General features: G+C 44.0%; 1 protein-coding gene across 1 annotated transcript in view; it reads left to right on the top strand.

Moving 5' to 3' along the window:
* Positions 1-24,172, top strand: part of LOC138293969 (peroxiredoxin-like) — a 166,414-nt gene that overhangs the window by 21,920 nt on the left and 120,322 nt on the right. Inside the window, exon 3 of the mRNA XM_069233230.1 lies at positions 21,421-21,543. Within this exon, the coding sequence (XP_069089331.1) occupies positions 21,421-21,543 (123 nt within the window). The remainder of the gene's footprint in view (positions 1-21,420; positions 21,544-24,172) is intronic.

Below are 24,172 nucleotides of genomic sequence, written 5' to 3'. Positions count from 1 at the left end.
TGGGCCAGGTCCTGGGGGCATTCAGAACAGAGGGTGGGCGCATGGGCCCTCCCCCTACTGTGGCTTAATTTATCCCCAGGGACCAACAACTCCTGGGGCAAAATGCCCAAGGCTGTGTACAAGTTGGGGTTAGGTGGTTAGAGTTTAAATTAGCCCTAGGGATCACCACCTGTCTGGGGCAAAATGCTTTATTTGTGTTGGGGAGGCCAAACTACCGCTGTGCATGGCCAAAGGCTGTGTGTAGGGTAGGGTTGGTTGGCGAGGGGTGTTGGCTGCAGGAACTGGCCACGGTCCTGGCCCTGCCGCCAACCCCTGTTGCCCACAGCAGAAGGCCCTGCGCAGTGTTGGGTTGGGTGGTTTAAGGGGTTGTCTGCAGGGCCTGCGGCCATCTGCTGCTGCACATGGCCAAAGGCCATGCGTGCTGATGGTTGGATTTACGTATAGTAATGAAAATGATTTTTCACAAAAAAAAAAGGAATTCACTGAAAAAAAACAAAGGTTACAGGGATGATATAGTTAGGAAATAGAAGAAAAAGAAACATAGAAATTGAATTAAAAAAACAAAGGTTACAGGGACGTTATAGTTTGGCTCACATTTTAAGTGTACAAAACCACAGAGATTCACCTGTTATAGTTAGTTATTTCAAGTAACTATACCTCGCAGCCTAAGGTAACTTTAACTCGTGCCCTCCCCATGCACTACTAATTACCCCAGATATTACAGCACTCATGACAACTTTTATAACGTCAATAAAAATATCAATGAAACATTAGAAGTCAAGTTATTGAAGAAAAACTGTGCATGGCGGGGCGCGAGTTATAGTTACCTTAGGCTGCAGGTTATAGATACTTAAAATAAGTCTAACTATAACAAGTGAATTTCTATGGTTTTGCACGTTTAAAATGTGAGCCTAACTATAACGCCCCTTATATATATATATATATATATATAAATATATATATATATTAATTTAACCATAAGTAATATATACATTTGTTAAGCAGGCCTAAAGCATATGTATATATTTTAAGAAGATATTTACATATCTAGATGTATATATCTAGATACACATATGTAGATCTATACATATAATAACATTATAAGAAAATTATAAGGGCCATATTTATACTTTTTGACGCAAAGCTGCGCCGGCGCAGCTTTGCGCCAAAAATTTTAACGCCGGCTAACGCCATTTCGATGCACTGCGTGGGCCTCAAATTTATACCTTGACGCACGGCGGCGCAACCAACAGGTGGTAGTCATTTTTTTTTTACGCACACAGCGGCGTCAAGTCGTAAAGGAAAACAACGTTAACGCGACGTAAATGACTGTGGGTCGATTTCCGACAGCACAACCCGGAAAGTGCAGTTTTTTTGACGCAATGGCGTCAAATTTACCCGCGAACATTGCCCTTTCAGCAGAGGAGAGCCAAAATGGATCCCAGATGCCACTACAGACCCCAGGAAGATGACAGCAGACCAGGAATCAGCCACGATGATCCATACAGGAACCAGGACATTTATAGAAAAAAAACAAAGTGTCGCTTCAGTGCAGAGGAACAGGAAATCCTGGTTAAAGAGGTGACGGAACACCAGCACCAACTGTTCATCACCTCTAAGTTGCCAATCAGCAGGAGAGAGGCCATATGGCAACAAATTGTTGACAAGATCAACAGTGTGGCTGAAGTACGCAGGACAGTCACCGAGTGTAAGAAAGGCTGGCATGACTGCAAACGTAGGACAAAGGAAAAAATGGCCAGGAACAGGAAGGCAGCACTGAAGACTGGAGGGGGGAGTCCAGCACACCAGGAGGACCTGGACCACATGGAGGAGATGGTCGCAGCCGTCATCCCTGAGGAGATCGTCACAGGGATTCAAGGACAGGACAGCGCAGACTACCACGAGACAACGTACATGCAGGGTAAGTTGCATGGGGAATTATAATGCACTAATGGGGACTGTAAGCAGGGGGGGGGAATACCTACTACACAATGCATGTAAGTCAGCATATATAAGGAGTGGCATGGGTAAAGGGGCACGGCAGGGGGGCATGCCCAGCACAGACAGAAGCTGGGGCACGACATAACACAACACCAACAACAGTCCCATGGGGGCATGCTGTCATGACAAAATGGAGCTAAGGGAAAGCTGCGACAGGTGGGAAGGCCACTACGTCAAACTTACATCCTGGCACTCGTCAGTCAAAATATATCCTACATCAACTAGGTCCCTATCAGTAATCCAGTAGCCAAAACAACAACTGCAATGTAACTGCAACAACAGTTGACACTAACACCTCTGATCTCTGTGCAGCTATAGTAGCCAATGGCAGTAACCTCCCCATGGAACATACATACCTAAATTAGGGGGTGAGGATGACATCTGCAACTATTTCCAGAAATAAGAAAAAGGCACCAGCACACTCAAATGTCAATGCACATAGTTGACACATACATCAGACAAAGTAAACAGCAATAGGAGCCACACAGCACTAAGGACACACACATGCTGCATACGTCAGGGTCCCTCACGTGCCTGGCTAACAAGGCAACATCACTAATGTCATACTGCTCAGACAACAACATTGAGGAGGGGACACATGCAACTGGTCACTGAAACACACCTGCACAGTCTGAGGACCAAATAGGACATTGATACGATAAACAGGGCAATCCAATTAAACACACATTACCCAACATCAGCTGGAAACATTAACAATGTCAACATCCATATCACATCATACATTGCCATGCATAGGATATGCCACATAACAATTACAATTAGGTCAATGTGAATAAAAAGATTTTGGGGCAGGTCTTGAGAGGCAAGTGTGCTGCCAGGGCAATCACAACACCCACAGCCAGTGAAAGGTCTCACCATAAGAATAGTTATACACGGAGGGTCGAGTAGGACAAAAAGATGGCTATTCCCTAATTGGTACAAATTAACACCTCAAGGCGATTAGGCAGACAAGTCTGATAACTCTATATCATACATGTGACACACAGGTGGGCCATAGGCCTATTACAATGCCCATATGAAGGACAGCAGATACCAATAACAAACCAGAGCACAAAGTAAAGTCATCAAAAGGCTTGCATGTTATGGCAAATTTGTCACAACACAGACACACTAATTGTACCCTGTTTCATTGCAGAGGAACATGGATCTCCTGCCGATATGCGTGTCCCTGATTTCCCTGATGACATGGATGACAAGCCCATAAACATTCCCCAGGAGACCATCCAAAAGGTCCTTGAAACCCTCCAGACCCCACCTTCAGTCACAAGGAGGAGCACAGAACAAGCAGCCATCACAGAAGAACCACCCCAATTGTAAGACCTGCCAGCTCCAATACAGCTGAGGACTCTGACGACACTGGCACCAGCTTTGAAAGAACTGTAGTTGGTGTACAGCGGGAGCTGGCCAAGGAGGTGCGGGTGGGGATGCAAACTATGGCAGCCAGCCTTGAGGGGGTGCGTTCGTGCATGACGTCATTTGCAGATCAGGCAGCTGCTATGCAAGCCCTAACATCTATCTTGCAGGAACTGCAGAAAACACAGGAAAACAAACAGGAATCCCAACATTGACCCCCACCCACCCACACAAAAAAGAAAAATAGAAAGAATAAGGACCCCCCCACCCTCCTCCCTAACACTAACCAAGCTAATAACCTACACTAACCTAACACTAATCCCTAAAACCCAACTATCAGTACAAAAAGGAAAGAGGAGAGAGGGGAGGGGTAAATGTCAGACATGCAAAAGGTCCTAGAGGTTGGCCCTCCGTAGGGTCCGCCTGATGGACCGAACCCTTTTCTTAATATATGCCACATCCTGGCTTAGCTTGTCCACCTTGGAAATCACTTTGTCCATTTTCCATTTTACGGCTTAATGCCAGGAATGCCGCTGGGTCTACAGGAGGGGCTGCTGCAGTCTGGGTGCTGGCCGAGGTGGACGGTGTGGAAGTCGTTGTATACCCACTGGACTGTCCTGCATGTTGGAAATGGCTGGGTCCAGGTCGTGCTGACGAGGCAGGGTCAACTGTCCCCGCCGTTGCTGGGGCCACTTGGGGAGACCTGGTGGATGTGGTGGTGGTGGCTGTTGTGGGCAATGTAGGGCCCCCCTGTGGTGAGGCCCACCATGCCCCAGAGGCCCGATCGGCTTGGTATTTGCGGGCCATCCTCCTGAAGCCCGACTGCACCTGCAGGATGTGCCGGTATCGCATTGCACGACGTTCAAACTGGTGTCTCTCTGCGGCACTCATGTTTGCAGCTGTGAAGAGATATGGCAACTATTTACCATTGGAAATGCATTGGGTGGAATAGCACAATGGGTCAATTGCACATTACTTGTACTGTATTTGTTACAGCAATTGTCACAACATAGTTCATTGAAAGTCTCAGAGGAAGTACATGTGAAGCCTGCATACAAAAGGGCATCTCACACCTAGCATATCCATGTCTCTACATGATGGGTGACATGTGCCTAAACTTCTCATCCAAATAATGGGTAATGCAGCTGACATTATGGCTGAACCTCTTCCGCATACTGACTTCATCTACATATGTCACTCTATGTGATAACTATCACAACCCTCACTCAATGCCATTTGTAAATTGTTGTTTGCAAATATTGAACTCATGTGCCATAACTGAATGTGTACACTAGGTTCTAAACAAAGTTGCAAAAGGTCACAAGTATGTGTAACATACTGGTTGCTACAATCCTAGGTACCCTATTCCCAATCACATGGCAGTCTTTGAGGGTGGGGTGGGAAGAACAACCAACAATCCCATATTCAATGCACACCCAGGAGTGTATAGAAAGGTCAACAAGTATTTGCCTCCACACACAACACCAATGAAGGGCTAGCAACAATTTGGAGTCAGCCAAAAATTGTCCTATCCAAGGTCCACACATGTCAAAATGCACTGACTTAGGCCAACATCACATACTCCCAGTGAGGCATAATTTGACACACACACAGAAGAGCAAGAACACCCATGATCATGAGTAGAATGACCACGTAGGCCATTGCACTCTAGTCCCACACACTTCTAGTTCAACTTGTGGAAGTACATGCCCCCGGAAGATCCAACCTACAGTGTACTCAGTCCATCCTCAACTAGGGAAGCTGCATATTTAAGAAAAGCCTTTTGCAGAAGATATCTGTGAGAATGTCAGTCTGAAATGCAGACTCAGTCCAAGCCAAGTCCCAGAGCAACTCTTACATTAACCAGTGTATTCCACATGACTCATCCCACTCCCCATAGCGGGGCCGACTGGAATGACCTACAGACCCTAAATCTGAGAGATGGATAAGCATTGGTCTACTGAAACTGAAGTTATATTTGAAATCCCACTAATGCAACAATACCAATGAACAGGCAGCGCATCAAACCTTGAATTCTGTTGAACACACAGTAGTCCATCATGCATCACTAGCAAACAATAAAAATAGCACTCATGCCACACTCACAGTAGGTGTCGGGGTCCTCAAAATGAGCCACCTCTCCCACGGTGTATGGTGCAGGTCCACCTGTAAAACATGGAAGGAAGAATATACTCAGACTCCGTGCACTGACAAACAATTGCAGTTACAATGACAATGTGAGAATATGACATGCGTAATGAAACACTTTCACACATGCTCATACTGCATGGAAGATTTCATAATCAACATTTACATTGGATGCGTCTCCTGCTACAGTTACACACCCTACTACACACATGCAGTGGCCAGGACAGTCATGTGGTGTCAAAGATACACCTCCATTAGTATGCCCCAACAATATTGGGGTGCATTCATCTCATCATGTGCATCCCAGAGAGACATCCAAAAGCTGGTTACTTGAGGACTGCATGACCCCTCAAACTCAAACAGGCTATGTGGTCATTTTCAACACACACCAACCAGACACACATGTGACATATGTGTGGACAACCTAGCTAACTTCAATTGACGTGAAGGCACCACTCATTTATAGCATCATAATGGTTTTACATATTTCTGTCTAGCTATGGCGTCTACATATGTAGGTATGATGTTTCAACGTCCATTTTTCACTGGCAATTATGACCTGTAGAGTTCAAATAGAGGCATTAACGTGTGGCTTGTCTGACACTAAGGCAACACTACATTACATACAGCTACAGGCATCCGGTATGTGTAGAAAACATGAGCTATCTGACTGCTAGCATTTGTCTTCCTACAAATTGTGCAACAATTACCCAGTAGGTTTCCCTAGCATTACACACAGTCAGCTACTTATCTAGCAGATTGGCTAACAATCATCACATGTCGCCACACAGCTTTCAATTATTCACATGTAATTGATTTGTACTCACCAACATGGCCACCAATCCTGATTCCCAGGTGGTCCAGCAGATCCTGCTCCCTGGATATCAGATCAGGCCAGCGGTGCTTGAGTTGATGGTCATTCCTCAGGCTACCGTAGACCCGGACCAAGTGATGGCGCACCTTCCCCCACTGGACTTTACGTGCCTCCGTGTGATACCCCTGTATCACACGGCCCCAAGCCTCCAGCATGAGTGGGAGGAAATGGCAAACAAGCCAAATAAATCCCCCCAATTCCTCCTCACCCATCCTGGCAAGCAGTGGCCTACCTGACATCTTTACAATAACAGAGGTGAAAAATTAGGAACAAAAAGGAAAAGGGGGAAATGGGTAAAGGTAGAGTAGTGAAGAAAAAAGAAAACTTAAGAAAAATAGCCCAACTAACCCCAAATTTAAACTACACAGAACAGACTCCCACAGACAAAAAAAGAAACACTGGATTTGACAAAAGTACACAAAACAGACTCAGACAATATTAGACAACAAGACAATGATCACAAAAGCACAATAGAAAAGGTACACTGGACACAAAAGCACTAAAACACAGGACTACACTTTCCACACAGCCACACAGTCTAGAATAATCTGAGACTGCAAAGTGAAAGTGAAAGTAAACTCACAGTACAGATTCTGTAAACAGGATATCCTATTACATCACTTCCTGCATAAAATGGCTGCCGTTTTTATTTTTCCATTATGCGTCATATTTTCACGCATACAGATTGTGCGTCATATTTTTTTACGCATAACAGTGCACATAATGCAGAGTCAAAAATATTTTCTACATTGTTCCCTTACATTTGTGTGAGGCTGATTTTACAGTTCTACAGTTGAAATGTAATTCGCTGGCAAATATGAGAACCAAATATGAAAATTATTTTTGACTCTGCATTCTGTGCACTCCTGTACGTCAAAAAATTATGACGCCCATGCTGTATGCGTGGAAATATGACGCATCATAGAAAATATGTTGGCCATGTAATGCAGTTTATTAATATATTATTTTTAATATAATTTTTTTTGACTCTGCATTCTGTGCACTCCTGTACGTCAAAAAATTATGACGCCCATGCTGTATGCGTGGAAATATGACGCATCATAGAAAATATGTTGGCCATGTAATGCAGTTTATTAATATATTATATTTAATATAATTTTTTGGGACTCTGCATTCTGTGCACTCCTGTACGTCAAAAAATTATGACGCCCATGCTGTATGCGAGGAAATATGACGCATCATAGAAAATATGTTGGCCATGTAATGCAGCTTATTAATATATTATTTTAAATATAATTTATTTTGACTCTGCATTCTGTGCACTCCTGTACGACAAAAAATTATGACGCCCATGCTGTATGCGTGGAAATATGACGCATCATAGAAAATATGGTGGCCATGTAATGCAGCTTATTAATATATAATTGTTAATATAATTTTTTTTGACTCTGCATTCTGTGCACTCCTGTGCGTCAAAAAATGATGACGCCCAAGCTGTATGCGTGGAAATATGACGCATTTTGAAAAATATGTCTTAATTTTGTCAAATTGCTAAAGGAATTTTGTCATGATCAAACGGTGCTAAGTGATACATATTTGGGGTTAGCTATGACACATGTCCCTTATTGGATGTATAGAAGGCATTCACAGTGTAATAGTTATGATTGCTCAAAATGGTTATTACCCATATTTGTACACATATTTTGGGTAATTGCTGATGGCTAATTTCATATGATGAATGGGATACCAGGATGTATTCCTTAGCAACAATGTGTCCACATTTATCCCGGTAATCCAATTATCTATAGTTAAAACAGGTAGTGCAATTGTCACTTACACTTTTTATGGGGCTTACCATGTCCTAATAATGATTTTGTGTATCTTATATGTGTTTTACATTTGACATGTAGGCCACACATGCGCCTTATGCATGTGTGTACTTCACATGTACATAATTCTTGGATATTTGGGGGGCGGAAGAGGTGGACTTAGGCCCCCAGCACCCTAGGGTTTGCCCTTCCAGATTTGCTAATTTATCCAAGGGTTTCATTTATTCTGTTATGCTAAACCTGCAGCAGCAGGCTCATGGAAGGCCATAGGGTATGATTCACTGTTAGCCATTCAATATTCCCATTTGCCCATTTGACGTTTGCCCTATTGATTATTTGGAGCAATCTGACATACCATTTTGCATTGAAATTTAGTGCTAAATCTCAGCGTTCCTCATGTGCTGATGACAAATAGGTTGTTGATGTATGTGGCCCTTTATGCATTACCTGGTTTAGTGGCATGTTTCATTCTTCCTGCTAGGTTCTAACTGGGACACTACTGTGATCGGCTGCCTGCAAATATTTGGTTGATTGGATGGCATATGTTTATATGTGTGGTCCAATGTAGATCCACTATCAACTGTCTGGGTGTATGTTGTCACTGTAACTTCAAGGTCTCCTCATGAGTTAGTGGCAGCTAATCTTGTTCCAATTGGGCATTGTTTGTAGCAAAAATGGAGAGAAGCCATTGAGGACATGGTCACGTACACATGGATGGTCCCACCCTGTCACTGAACACGTGTGATGAGACTTTCAAATGAGCTACATTTTTGTGCTGAGTGAGAGAATGTCTCAGGTGTCTGGATCAGGCATGTGTCATTGCCACATTTGTACTCCTGTTGGCCTCTGTGGATGGTAATGTATCATGAAAAATCATAGCCTTTGTGCAGACATTTGTGGTGTATATTTTTTGTGTGATGAGTGTTATGTCATTATTGCTCAATGAGACGACAATCTTCTTCAGCAATTTGAAACTAAAGGTGGGCAGAAATGATTAGGCCAAACCATGATGTGGTGTTTGTTATCTGTATTTATTTACAATTGTGCAATAAGTGGTGATATAAGAAATTATGAAAAGAAATTATTTACAATGTGTTGGCGCCTATGCACTCCAGCAGCCGTGTTTGGTTGTTCCCCCTCCTGTTGCAGGCCAGCATCCTCCTCTTCGTCGTCTTCAGGCATGTCTGGGTCTGGTTCGAGGAGGGGAATGTTCCTTTTTACACAAATATTGTGCAATATGGCACAAGTGAGTATGATCCTACAGACCATCTCTGGGGAATATAGTAGGCTACCGCCAGTGATGTCAAGGCAGCGGAACCTTGACTTGAGGATCCCAAAGGTCCGCTCAACAATGATGCGTGTCCTCTTATGGGCGTCGTTGTATGCCCGCTCTGCAGCAGTTGTCGGGTTCCCAAATGGTGTCATTAGCCAAGGCTGGATGCCATACCCCTGATCAGCTGAAAGAAAAACACAGAATGGGATCATGTAGATGTAGGAGGCACTCTTGTACAGACCTTTGATGGCAGTAGTTGTCTTGTGTTGTCTGTGACTCTTTTGTGTACTAATGTGACAACCTATACTTGTAGGCTCAAACTTTTGCATTGAGTTTTTTCCTTGGCTGAGCAAGTGTTTGTTAGCTAACCGTTTGTCAGCAGTATGTTTTGGGAATTCCAAAGGAGTGTGCCCTCACCAGCATTGTGACATGTGATACAGGTGTCCGTGTGTCTTCACTGGGGGTGAGATGATAGTTCCATGCAGAGTTACAAATGAAAGTGTAGTTAACACGTTCATATGAAAGTACCCTGGACATCCCATACCTTAAGACTTATGCAATGTATTAATGTACAGGTTATTGTGACACTTACAATTTGCAAGGTGACGTTTAGGCAACCACACTCATTAATGTCTTCACATTAAGCTGTACAGTAAATTCCAATGTTTGACAGGTTCAATGGTGACTTAAGAAACATGGCTAGTGATGTGAGGACCTCAGTGTGTTCCTGGCTAGGTGTTGCTATTGTGGTGTATGTGTTGTGTGTCCTAGAGGGTTGCTGTGCAGTGTGTATATAAGTTGGATTTTTGTACTTACCAACAAGTAGTCCATTGCCATGCCGTCCATCCTGGAAGTGTTGGTTGATGGTAGAGTGACGAAAGATGAATGCGTCATGTACACTCCCAGGATATTTAGCCACAATGTTGATGATCAATCCTTGGTGATCGACTATGGCCTGCACGTTGATTGAATGTGTGTGCTTCCTGTTGCGGTAGAGGTGTTCTGTTGCAGCAGGTGGCACAAGGCGTACGTGTGTGCAGTCCATTGCACCAAGGACGTGTGGGAAGCCACTGATGGCGTAGAACCCCTGTTTTGTTTCCTGCTGCTTCTGCAGTGTGTTAGGGAAGCAGATGTGGAGGGGTGTCAGGCGAATGATGGCATCCAGTACTTTTGGCAGAAATGCGGAGAAGGATGGTTGTGATATTCCACCAACCAGGGCACCAGTTGTCTGAAACGAGCCACTTGCCAGCAGGTGAAGTACGGCAAGCACCTTTGTTTCTGTTGGGATGGTGCGGGGTGTCACTAAAGTTGGGGCCAACTGCTGTTCAATATTTTTCAGCAGCTGCTGAATGGCCTGCCAGTTCAACCGGTACCTCTGGATGATGTCGTGATCCCTGAGGCCATGCAGGGTTGTTCTTGGGCGGGAATATCCTCTCCTGCCTTCTGCGCTGCCTTTGGGGTCCCTGCTGTTGTTGTTGTAGCTGCTGTTGTTGCTGCAGGGCTCTGCGTCTACGTGCACACTGGATAAAAATCACCTCCATGTCTCCCTGTTGCTGCTCTGCTGCTCTGTTGTTTGTTCTGTGTGTTCTGATTAAATACAGGTGTGTTTGCCCCATTTTAACGCCTGCCGTGACCCAGGCGTTAAATTTTGACGCACATCGGGCTTTGCGTCATTTTTTTGCTCCGCCTCCCGGCCGGGAGTCATTTTTACCCGGAAGCATTTAAGGGTGATACCAGTGCTTAATTTGTGCTTGTTTCCGGTGTGGAACACCGGCACTTATTTTTGAGGGCCGGAACTTATTTTTCTATCCCAAGCAAGTACTTTGAGCAAAAGACACATATGGGAAAGACGGAGGAGAAGAAAAATGAAAAAGCGTCACAATGGTAGAAGGCAGAAAGCTGCAAGGGTGAGCTGAAGGGGCAGGGAGTGGTTTTAAATGGATTGAAGAGGCCCGAGATAGCTTCAGGATGACACTGCCTTAGTATTCCGTGTTCGCACATTTAATTGCAGCAGCCATGTTTTTAAGAGGAGGGCTTTGGGTACCGGTCCGTTTTTATTTAAAAATTAAGCACAGGGTGATACAAAGCAGCTTTAAGGTGGATCTTCTGACAATCTGTAACTAATGTAGAGCCCTCAAGGCAAGTGAGTTGTCGGATTGTGGCTTTACATGTAGGAGTAGTCTGGCAGCAGAGTTCTGAATCTGTTGTGATCTTTTCATAGTAGATAGAAATGATGCATGGTAGAGGCTATTGGCGTAATCCAGTTTAGACAGTACAAGAGAGATAGTAGCCTGGATCTTGTGTGGAATCCCAGGTGGGGGAAGATGCGTCATAGAGTTTTTATGGTGATGAAGCTTGTTCTTGCTAATTTGTCCACTTACGCATTCATTGTTAACTTGGAGTTCATGGTTAGTCCAAGGTTTCTTACTTCCCTAGATATCTGAGGAGATGGTCCCAGATTGGCATGCCAGGCACAGAGTGGGTCATAATTTTTCCAATCCCCACATGTGAGTATTTCCGTTTTGGAAGCATTCACTTTAAGATGGTTCCATGTCATCCACTAATCAGCGACTCTGAGGCAACTGAACATTTGTGGGTTTCCAATGTCTTTGGGGAATTCCAGTTTGAAGGGTATTTGTGTGTTATCTGTGAAGTAGTAGCATGTGAACTGGAAGTCATTGATTATTGCAGGTAATGATTTCATGTAGATGTTGAAAACCATAGGTGAGATGATTGAGCCTTGTGGGACCCTTGCTTTTGTAAAGTACAGTTTGGATGAGAAAAGGGAAGTATGGATGACATTTGTTCTATTTAGAAGGTAGGATGTGATCCAGTCGAGATGCCAGCCTCATACAGTCTTTGTATTAGGGTGTCAGGGTCAACTGTGTCAAAGGCAGCTGAGAGGTCCTAGAGAAGTGGTGCAGGAATCTCATTGCAGTCTACTGTGTTTTAAAGGTAATCCCAAATGGCAATGAGCGGTCAAAAAATATTAGGTTGCCCTATGTTCCTCAGAACCTGGGTACTGCAATGAGGACAGATTCTGTGCCTCTTCCTGGGTGGAATCCAGTTTGGTAGTCTGAAAGTATGGAGTTATTTTCAATTAATTGTGACATCTGCGCGAATGCTGCTCTTTCTATCAGTTTACCCAGGAAAGGTCCATTTATAATTGGTCTGTAGTTGTTGGGGTCATGCAGGTCCACGTTTGTTTTCTTTAATAATGGACATAAGTATGCCTTTTTTAGGCCTTCCGGAAAGATTTCCATAGTTAAAGAATTATTGAGGAGTCTTCTTTCTGGTGTGGCAGCAGAGGTAGATAAAATAATGTTCTTGAAAATGAGTGGTGGACAAGGGTCAGAAGGGCAACCAGAAGGCCTGCTTGATTTGACCAGATCCATAAATTCACTTTGTGATATTTGTTTGAAGGAATGCAGACACTGGGTTGCTTACTCTTGGAGGGGATTTTTGGAAATCGGTTGGTGCTGATCGTTTTCCTTGTTTTAAAGAGGAGTTGAATCTGTCTCCTTTGGTTGTGTAATGATTTGCCAGTTTGCTAGTGAATTCTTGAGTAATGGGATGAGCTCCTTCCGTGCATTTAGGTTTATAAAATAATTTTTTTGCAGATTTAGAATTTTGAATTCTGTCTGAATAGTACCTTTTTGAGCTTTTTTGGTTGTTGGTTTGTATATTCTGTTACGTTTGCGTAGGTGGTTTGCCCTGATTGCTGCTTGTTTTGAGCCAGTTTCGTTGCAGCCTTCTGATTTGTTGTTTTATCCTTTTTAGTTCTGTATTCTTCTCGGGTGCTTGTTTTCTTTTATCCTGTTTTTGTGAAAAAAGGCCTCTTTTTGACATGGTTAGCCCCCACTTTTTGCCTGATGTTTGATGTAGCCTATACATTGTAGTGTCCAAGTCCCCTGCTTACCAGGTTCCCTGGGCCAGAGCTCTTTCCCTAAAACGGTTGTGATGCATTGGCACAATTGGACACACCCTTAGCTACCACTATAAGTCCCTAGTATAAGGGTACTTTGGTACCCTGGACATGGGGTACTATGGGTAGGTGCCTGAGGGCAGCAGTGCTGATTGTGCCACCCTTCTGGGCCATGCATCCAGATGCACCCAGCACTGCCATTGCAGGCTGAGCATCCTGTACAAACCTAAAACACAAACTCAACATGGCACACTGCCTGTGTGCCCTGTCCACCATACACTGCATGTACTATGTGTAAGGCATCCCTCTGGAAGGGCTTACAGCACTAAGGCAGGGTGCACTATATTATATGTGAAGGCATAGCTGCATGAGCAATATGGCCCCACCGTGCCCTTGCCAAAGATGGTTGCTGACTGGTTCTATCCAGTCTGCCACCTCCAGACATCCAATCTACAAACTTTGAGGGAGAGCCCTGTCTCTCTGGTTTGTAGAACAATGCCCTTCCTGGGTGGAGGTGCTAACACCCCCTCAGTCAGGAATGTGCACTGCACTGGTGGTGAGCTTCAAAGGGCTTACTGACCTTTGAAATACAACTCACAGGCCTGTTGCTAGCAGCAGATTGTCAACCCCTTTGCAAACCCCCACTTTTGACCGGAGCAAGGGCGGGAAACTACACAAAGGGTAGGAGGACTGGTCCCACCTGGCATGCACCACCACTAAGATGTTGCCTGAGAGGTGGACACGCCATTTTATTTTCCTCCATCTTAGATGGAAGGAAAATAGCCAATCGGGGAGACAGGAAGTACCACTATTGTGAGTGTAGCCACGCAAAGGTAAGTGTCCCATTGGACACTACCAGGTTCCCCCTAAAACACCCACTAAATACAGTATTTGGTAGGTACCCCTAGACCTGATAATCAGATTGGAAGGACACAAAGAAGACACGCTCCAAGAAGATCTAAGGCACGAGAACTGTGGACCTGTGGCACAAAGAAAAGGCGCCAAACCCTGTCTGTTGCATCCAGGATCCGACAATCACCACTGAGGAGAAGCTGGACAACTGAACTGACCTCACGAACCCCAGAGGACCTCCAGGCTTTGCCAGACACCCAAGAACTCCTTCCAGAGTAGAGTTACCCCTCTGCAACAAAGAAGAAACTAGCAACCTAGTGAGGGCCACTTCATTGACTGGCTGCTGACTCCCAAACCGGAAGTTGCATCCAGATCCAAAGACACACCAATAACCACAAGGACAAACCCTGCAAGTGTGCCAAGATTGGTGGCACTGCGCCCTTCGGTGGCCGAACCGTACCAATATCCTGGGTACTGGTCAGCTGACATCGGACACAAGGAGCACCAGTTAGCCCGGGGATGAGAAAGGACCAGGAAGAAGCCCCAGTTGAGTGACTTCAGGAACACCCCAGACTTACCACCAGAGTGCCCCCGTTGTTCTAAAACAACCTTTGAAGAGACTGACCTCCAGATCCAAAGGGCATCTTGCGCATAGCTCCTGGCTCACCGATTCACTCCCACCCATGCGCATTGCACCCTGCAACAAAGAACTTGCAGTGCCCTAAATGTCGCTCACCCCTTGCGACCTGACCCTCCATGGGGACCCCAAGGAACCACCTCTAAACTTTCCTGCACAGACCTTTTCCAAGTGGTCCCCGCAGTGGCCCTGCACCAGCTCCAGAGACTTTTCATCACTGCCTCTGCCAGAAGTGGGAGCCACCCGAACTTCTCCAGCCGGCACAGTGTGCCCACCGAGGACGTCGACCAACCTGCAAAAGAAGAACTTGGTAAAGCAACTGTGTAATTTTATATGTATTTTTAAAGGTGACTTTCCATTGATTCCTATGGTGCGTAATCATGCACAAAAAGACTATTTTTCTTAAACTTAAAAAATCCATATCTCCAAAAGTACTTAACCAATTTTGACAATCCTGGTCTTAAAAATTATATAAAGATCTGAAGTATTTTTATAAATTGGTCTTGAGTTATCCCTTCGAATGTGTGAGTTGCATTATTGATACTGTGAGTAGAACAAATGCTTTGCACTTCTCCAAGATTGGCCTAATTGCTTGACCAAGATACCTTCAAAATTAGAGCATAAGGTGATCTAGTTTTTACCTCTGTAAACCAACGTGTGGTTGCCTAGACCCCCTGCACAGAGTGCCTCACTTTGCACACTATAGTGCGAGCCTCCTACAGTTTTGTTGTTCTTACTGGTATTAGGCTATTGAAATCTTCTAGTAAACCACTCAAAGTTTTTGAACAAAATTTGTTGTTCGTAGATCTGTGATGGCTGTTAGTTGTGTTTTTAAGTATTCAAAATTGAGTTTGGTCAACAGGTAGATACATGTAAGGTTGTCTTGGGTGTGTTGTTTTGTGGTATTTTATGTTAGAAAGGTACCAAATGTTGCTCTAACCATGTGACTAGAGTAATCCTTTGAAAGGTTACTTGTTCTGGATTTGCAAAAATTACATCCAGGGTATGTTCAGTGATGTGTGTGGGGTTGTGTATGATCTGATGTAGGTTCAGTGTGACTATGTCAGTGATAGTTTTTGGATGGGGCATATTAGGTTTGTCAAACCAAACGTTTAGGTCCCCAAGAATGCATAGGTTGGAGTATAATGTTATAAAGTTTGCAACTGTGTATAGAAATGTGTCTGGGAATGTAGCATTGCTAGGTAGTGGTCTGCAAAGGAGGAAGATGTTACAGGAGGAAGTTGGTAGAGGGATGCACATGGTGATGAGGGCCCAACAACCTTGTATGGAAATGTTGTCCGTTTTGCTGAGATTTATTGTTTGCTTGAATATAACAGCTAGTCCAATTCCTCTTTTGCCTTTACGATTTTGTGCGATAGTTTGATAGCCTGGATGAACGGCTTCATGCAACACTGGAGCCAGGTCATCTCCCAACCATGATTCAGTTATGAAGAGTGAATCAGGTTGTGTGTCAGTGATTAAGTCTTAAATGTGGTGTTTGATCTTAGAGAACAATTGAGCATTTATTAGTAGGCAGTTTAGGGATTGTGTTTTGGTGGTGGTGTGACTTTGTTTTGTGGAAGGGAAGTGTGAGCAGTATATCTTAAACTTGTAGCAGGTGTGTCATTAGTGCTGGAATTAACTGTATGAGCGTAGCAATGGTCTTGTTTTTCTATATCGTGTTCCTCGTCCAGCAGGCTTAAAAGATATTTTGTTGGGTCTGCATGTGCGAATGGTGGAGATGGTGGTTGAGGCAGAGTGAGATGGTGAGTTGTGTTATTTTGTAGAGGAGCCTTGTTGTGTAATAGACATGGGGATATGCAGTTGTGAAGAGTGCCATGTTGTTTATTTTGTTTGTGTCTTTTTAGGGTGGAAGGATTATAGGTTAGAGATGGTGGTGGAGAATGTGGGTCATACTGTAAGGCTCTAAATTGTGCAATGGATGAGAGGCCAGTAAATGTGAGTTGTGAAGGTGTATTTGTTTTTGGTGTTGGTGAAGATAAAAATTTAGGAATACAGATGGAGGAGGATGTGTGTTATTTGTGTAGTCATAAGGGAGGGAGTGGGTATATGTTGCTAATTTGTGACAGAAAGTATTATGAAAGTGTGTGTGATTTTGATGTGCTGGTGTGTGTATTTTGTTTTGCTTTTGTGGGGTTGTTAGAGGAGATATTAATGTAGTGGTTTTCTGAGAAGGATTAATGTGGTGTGTAAGGTGGGATGGGCACAAGTTAAAAGTGTTTGTGTTAGGTTCTATCACTGTAAGGTAATATGTGTGGGGGAGTGGAGTGTAATGATTGTTTGTTTTTGTTAAAAAAGGAGGAGAGTGTTGGTGGATGATATGATGGAAGTCTGAGAATAGGTTTGATCATAATAAAAATGGGTCTTTTAGGAGAAAATAGAGGACAGAGCTGGTGTTTTGTATGCGTAGGGAGTGTGTGTCTGGATGCACTCAAGTAATGTATAATGTGGCTTTGTATTAAGAGGGTGATGTGTGGATTTGTTAGTGGTATAGGACAGAGCTGTGTTTTGTTTGAGAATGAAAGTGCTACAGTCTTGTAGTTGAGGTATAAGGGTGTACAGGTGTGGTTTGTGGGATTTTGGATTGGTTGTTGAGACACTGAAATTTCTATGAAGTTTGTTTGTGGTGTGTGAGTAGAATGGCTGTGAAGATATTCTGTTTGGATGTTTGTTGATATGGATGGCTTAAGGTGGTTGCTGATAAAGGAACAATTGGCCCTAGGCCCAACCTGGCCCAGACAACTGCCCTTGTCCTCTCCACCATTAGGCCCATATTTATACTTTTTTAGCACCGCATTTGTGCCGCTTTTGACGCAAAAATGGCACAAACTTGCAAAATATTTTTGTATTTTGTGAGTTTGCATCATTTTTGCGTTAAAAAGCAGCGCAAATGCGGCGCTGAAAAAGTATAAGTATAAATATGGGCCTTAGTCTCAATGCCCGGGCTGAGACACCCTAGGCATAAATAGCCCTATTGGCCAATTAAACTCTTGCTCTAACCCTAACCAATCAGAAACCTAGAGTCAATGAGAGTCCTGGCCCTATTACCCAATCACAGCCCCAGCCCTATTAGCCAATCAAAAGACACAACCTAAGCCCTACGTGCAATTGGAATTGGATCCCAGCCCTAATAACCAATCAGAACTTAAACCCTAAGCTCTTAACCCTTAGCTCCTACCCTAGCAGCCTATCAGAACTTAAACCCTAAGCCCTTAGTCAAATAGAAACCCTAGCCCTAGCAACCAATCAGACGACAAGATGCAACAACCAGTAAAAACATATATAAGGGACAAGAGGCTTTAAGCACAGGCTGCTTGTGCAGGGGGCTGGGAGGTGCTGCTCAGTTCAGAATCTGCTTGGATACAGACACTCTCAATCCACACTTTGTAGCTTTCTGATTCACCTCTTTAGATAAGGCCCAATCCTGAAGCCACTAAAATACTGCTTTTTGCGCACTTAAACTACTCACTTTTTCAAGCCAAAAATAAGTGCTACATACACTCCCAAAGCCAGTTTAAACCATAAAGCAGATTAAGCAGACACTTAAACACACTCTGGATAGCCACTGAAGTGTACTGTGCCTTTTTACTTTGGTAGGGTGGGGAGGCCTAGTACAATATAGGGCAAAACTAGGAACGAAATTCAAACAGTGTCGGGCAAAAACAAAACTAAAGTTTTAAAGTAAAAAATTTGCAGAAAACAATAGGTAAATTTAAACAGTCAGGTGTAGTGGAAAAGGCACATTTAAAAAAAATCAAGAATACACAGAAAGTCTGTGTTCCTACCACCTTCTTTGCCTTTTTCTCATTGAGCTGTTTAAGACACATAGAAGCTGGTGTCGTAAGATGGAGGTGGCTGTCTTGGGGCTCCCTCCACAAACTTAAAGGGCCAGTGCAGGTGTGAGAGAAGGGCTCAGAGTTGCCTGGGAGCTAGAGGAACAACCAGCAAGCACAGACTGCTGGTGCAGGGGACAGGGACATGTTGCTCTATTCAGAATCTCCTTGGATACAGACAGGTTCAATCCACACTTTGTAGCTTCCTGATTCACCTCTTCAGGTAAGGCCCAATTCTGAAGTCACTAAAATACTGCTTTTTGCACACTTAAACTAATCACTTTTTCAAGCCAAATTTGAGTGCCACATACACTTTCCAAAGGCAGTTTAAACCATAAAGCAGATTAAGCAGACTCTTAAACACACTCTGGATAAGCACTGAGGTGTATTTTGCCTATTTACAGTGTAAGGGGGAGGTCTAGTACAGTATAGGGGGAAACTAAGAGAGAAATTCAAATAGTCACAGGCAGAAACAAAACAGCAGTTTAAAAGTACAAAATTCACAGAAACCAAGAGGTACATTTAAGCAGTCCCGGGCAGGAGAAAAAGCACTTTAAAAAAAAATCAAGAATACACAGAAAGTCTGTGTCCTTACCACCTTCTTTTTATCTTGCTCACTGGGCTGTTTAGGGCACAGAGAAGCTGGACTCACAAAATTAAGGTGACTGTCTTGGGGTTCTGTCCACAAACCTAAAGGGCCAGTTCAGGTGAGAGAGGAGGGCTTAGGGTTTACAAACTTAAAGGCGATTTTATAATTCTTCTATTCTCTTTAACAAGTGCTCCAGGTACTTAATATGTGAAGTGAGAAACACTACACCACAATAAATTGAATACATTGTTTTATACAAATTATATTGATGTCCAGGTGGACAGCATCAACCCTCCTGGTCAGTCCAAAAGTCAAATCAGCTTTGCTTTAGTACTGTGGCACAGGTAAAGAAAAGGGTTGTCGAGCCCAGACTCCTCCCCCTATTTCTCTCCTGAGCCAACTGAAAATTCACTTTAGCTTCCCCTGGACAGAGTATGTGGAGCCTGTTGGTAGACAGATATCCTCCTTTCTTCAGGCCTGGAAAGACATTAACTCAGAACAGTCGGTCATGCAACCAATAAAAAGGGCTATGCCCTATCTTTCAAACAGGGGGCTCCTCATCCAGATCCGTACTCACAATTCCCTTTAGTCAAAGGGGCACCTTCAGCCTTGAAAGACTTCTTCTCTCAGCTCCCACCCTCCGCAGCCAGTCCCTCCAGAGACAAGTAGGGTCCCAACCTTCTCTGTCAGAGGACTCTAAGGCTCTAATTTTGGATGCGTCACCACAGAATCTTCCTGGTCACCTGTTCTCTGAAGACCAGGGCCAACAGCCTGAGTCAGCATCACTTTGCCGACCATGAAGGCACATTTGTCAGAGGTCCTATATTTTGTCACTGGCCCAATAGGGTTGTTTGGCGGGCACTGTCAAGGGCTATATTGCAGTCCTGTCAGCATTTCTCTGTTTGCCAGATCCACCTTCCATGTTCACATCCACAATCAAGATCAGATGTTTAAAGGGACTCACAGATGTTTTCACCTACTCCTTATGTAAAGCCCCAATGTTATTTGAATCTTGTTATGATCTTTAGATGGAGGCCCCTTTTGAGCCCATTCACAGTTGCCAGTTATGTTTACTAATGTTCAAGATTGTTTTTCTTGTGCCCATTACCTCTGTAAGATGTGTCAGGAAGCTTCAGGCACTGTGTGCCCATCCTCCTTTCACATGGTTTTATCTGAATTAACTGGTCCTGAGGACTAAATAGCTTTCCTTCTCAAGATGGTAACCCCTTTTGTCTGGAGCTGTCATGGTGACTCCTTTCCATTTGAGCAGTCAATCACCATTCATGCCTTTAATTCCTGTCCCATCCCACCAAGGTAATGTAAACATAGGCACACAAATGCTTAACTTACTGTTACCCTGAAGTGCCACATGCACTGGCGGAATCCTGGCAGGTGGTTCCCTGGAAATATCATAGAGCATGAGATTCCAAGGCACAGGTAAAAAACTAAGGGCCAGATTTAAGAACCCAGTGCAACGCGACTTTTCTTGTGCCCCTTAGCACCCACTTTACGCCACCATGTGTGCACCGTACCTAAGATATGGTAAACCATGGTGGTAGTTAGGGAACTAACGTCAAAATGTTTGACTCTAGTTCGAAAGTTTGCTGAATTTGTTTAAAAAATGTTAATGCTAATCCGGCAAAGCCCATTGAGACCCATTGTAAACAATGGTGTGTCTCCTTTTAAGACCTGCTCTGAGTAGGCGTTAAAAGTGCCGAAAAAATGATGCAGAGAAATCTCTTTGATTTCTTCGTGACATTTATTCGGCCCCCCTAACAGGGGAATGCCCCCTTTGTATACATTATGCCTGGCGCAGGCATATTGTAGCACGAAGGGTTACAAAGTGGTGTAATGCATGCATTGCGCCACTTTGTAAATTTGGCACAGCTATTTTGGCCTCATTGGGCTACATTACGGTAAAACAATATGACGCTAATGTAGCGCAAGGAGGCGCTAGGGGCTCTTAAATCTGGCCTATAATTTCCTCAGCCTTCACCCCAAAGTGGTGCTTTTCCTAAAGCTTTAAGATATGAAAGGGCTTATAGATTTTGAGTTTCAAAGGTAATGTTAACAACTGTAGTTACCTTCAATATTTATTTTCAGGACCAAAATAAGTCGAGGTAAAGGCGGCGTGGGACACGTGAAAATCCCATTGCTTTCAGATCCAACACATACGGTTTCTAGGATGTATGGTGTGCTGAAGCATGATGTCGGAGTGGCATTCAGGTAAGGACAAGTCCAGGGAAATATGGATGCAAATTAACCAATCTAATAGCCATTTTCATATCCAGAAAAGTAAGCCAGACGGAGGGCAGCCTTCAGCTGCACGCAAATGGAGCATCCTTAATGAAACCTAAAATCTCTAGCTTGCATAGAAAGGTCTGTGAATAGTAATTAAACAGGCCTCTCTTTTCTCTTAGGTCACAGGCAGGCTGTTTTTACTTCATTCTTGATGCAGGTAGGGTGAGTACCTAGGTCCATGGAAATCCTGTCCTCTTCTAGGAAGGATCTAAAATTACATTTATTTGAATTTTGGCTATGCAGACTTCTTAGGAGTCAGTGAAACAAGGACTTGGAATACCTTTGGAATCTTTAAATGATTTTGGGGACCATGAGCAGTTTAACACGGAAACCCAAAAATGTCAGGGCCTGTCAATGTCTAAAGCAGAATGTGAGATGACTGGTTCCCATAAAAAGCAGAATTTCCCCCAAAAATTATAACACTGTTTGTTCAATCTTAAGTATTGCTGAGGAGTTTGCCAAGTCCATTCTTTTGTTTGTCCCAGGCAGTAATCACCATTTTGAATATTTCAACCCTCAGCCATTACAAGATGAGGGGGGCTCTAGTCTATTTGTGCGTGATTTAAATAGAGGGGGGCTCATTAGTTTGTGCAAGAGTATATGCAAACTCAGCAGGTTTTCTGGCAAGAAGGAAATCATTTTAGGGCCTTCAAAATCCCTTGAAAAAAGAGGCCCTTTAGGAACATTTGCTGAAATCTATCATTGGTTAAATTTACATTTTGTTGAGGAAATTGAAGGGTAGTGTTGGCCAGGTATAAAAGTTGTAGTAGTACGGTTTCCTCCTGCCATGTTCTTGAGTCAGTCTGCTTCCACAGTGACTTAGTTCAGCATCTGGTCTGTGTGTGTCTTGAGGAACATTTAGGTGTATTTCCACTTTAAAGTCATGCCGCTATTTTATTTGACATTTGGTGTCTGTGTATGTGTGTCTGTGTATGGGATTTCTATAGCACAAACTTAGCCAAAAGGCAGCGGAGTGCTGTACATTGTCCAGGCTCAAAGTCAAGGAGTAACAGGAGAGGCAGCTGAGGAATAGACAGTTAATGCACTGTGATGTAGTGTTCCTTAAAGAGGTGAGTCTTCAACTCTTTCCGAAACCGGAGCAGCGTTGGGGTGGTCCTGATTGAAGGAAAGTGCCCTCTTTCTTGGCATGGTTACCCCTATTTTCTGTCTGTTGTCAGTGTGTTTGACTGTGTCCACTGGGATCCTGCTAACCAGGACCCCAGTAGTTATACTCTCTCCTGAAATTTTGGTGACTGTACCTTTTTCTTCCCACATTTGGCATACTGGTCCCCCTATGTAAGTCCCTACTATATGGTACCTAGATATCCAGGGCATTGGAGTACCAGGGGATCCCTATGGGCTGCAGCAGTTATTTTGCCACCCATAGGGAGCCCATGCAAAGCCATGCAAAGCCTACAGGCCTGCCATTTCAGTCTGCATGAAACGGGTGCATGCGCCTGTTTTCACTACAGGGCACTGCACCAGGTCATTGTAAATCAGCCTTATAGCAGGCCCTCTCAGCCCAGAGGGCAGGGTGCAGATACCTGTGTGTGAGGGCACCCCTGCACTAGCAGAGGTGCCCCCACGAACTCCAGTTCCATTTTCCTAAACTTCAAGAGTGCGGGGACGCCATTGTATGCATGTACTAGACATAGGTCACTATCTACGTCCAGTTTCATTATGGTAACTCTGAACCTGGGCATGTTTGGTATCAAACATCTCGGAATCATACCCCAATACTGTTGCAAGTATTAGAAGTATGATTCCATGCACTCCGAGGGCTCCTTAGAGGACCCCAGCATTGCTACCACCAGGATTACAGGTTTTTCCGGGCAGCCCAAGCTGCTGCCACCCCCTCAGTCAGGCTTCTGCCCTCCTGCTGCTTGATCTGATCAAGCCCAGGATGGCAGAACAAAGGATTATCTTTGGGAGAGGGAGGTAACACCCTCTCCCTTTTGAAATAGGTGTGACTGGCTTGGGAGGGGTAGCACTGGTGTGCTTTGAAGGGCACATTTGGTGCCATCCGTGCATAAACCAGTCCACACCAGTTCAGTGACCCCAACTCCCTGCTCTAAACTGCGAATGTTTTGCGACCGCAATCCGGTCGCAAATTTTTCATACATTCCCCCGTGAGTCTCTCTTCCTAATACCGAATTGCAAAACACTGTTTGTACATCCCAAAATGTTTATTTGCAGTCGCAAAGGGCCCGATTGTGGTAGTCAGTATATAAGATATTATATTTTGGTGGCACTGCCTTTTCCTCTCCTTATTCTAACATATAACCATGTGTTTGTGTGGACTACACTCTACAAGTTGATGAATATTAACTCAAACTGATAGTGTATGCTTCTTGTGGAAAGCTCACTGTGAGACTCTCCGGCTTAATCTAAATAAAGTTTAGTACTTAAGCACTCAAAAGAGATCTGTATTTTTAGTTTAGTACAATGTTTAACCTTTTCCTTTCTTGACTTTGCTGTTGCAGTCGCAAAGGGCCCGATTGTGGTAGTCAGTATATAAGATATTATATTTTGGTGGCACTGCCTTTTCCTCTCC

The sequence above is a fragment of the Pleurodeles waltl genome, chromosome 4_2, assembly GCF_031143425.1.
Source record: "Pleurodeles waltl isolate 20211129_DDA chromosome 4_2, aPleWal1.hap1.20221129, whole genome shotgun sequence".
In the NCBI taxonomy this organism is placed as follows: domain Eukaryota; kingdom Metazoa; phylum Chordata; class Amphibia; order Caudata; family Salamandridae; genus Pleurodeles; species Pleurodeles waltl.
Note: the sequence above shows the minus strand (reverse complement) of the source record. Positions and strands in the feature narration are given on the sequence as shown.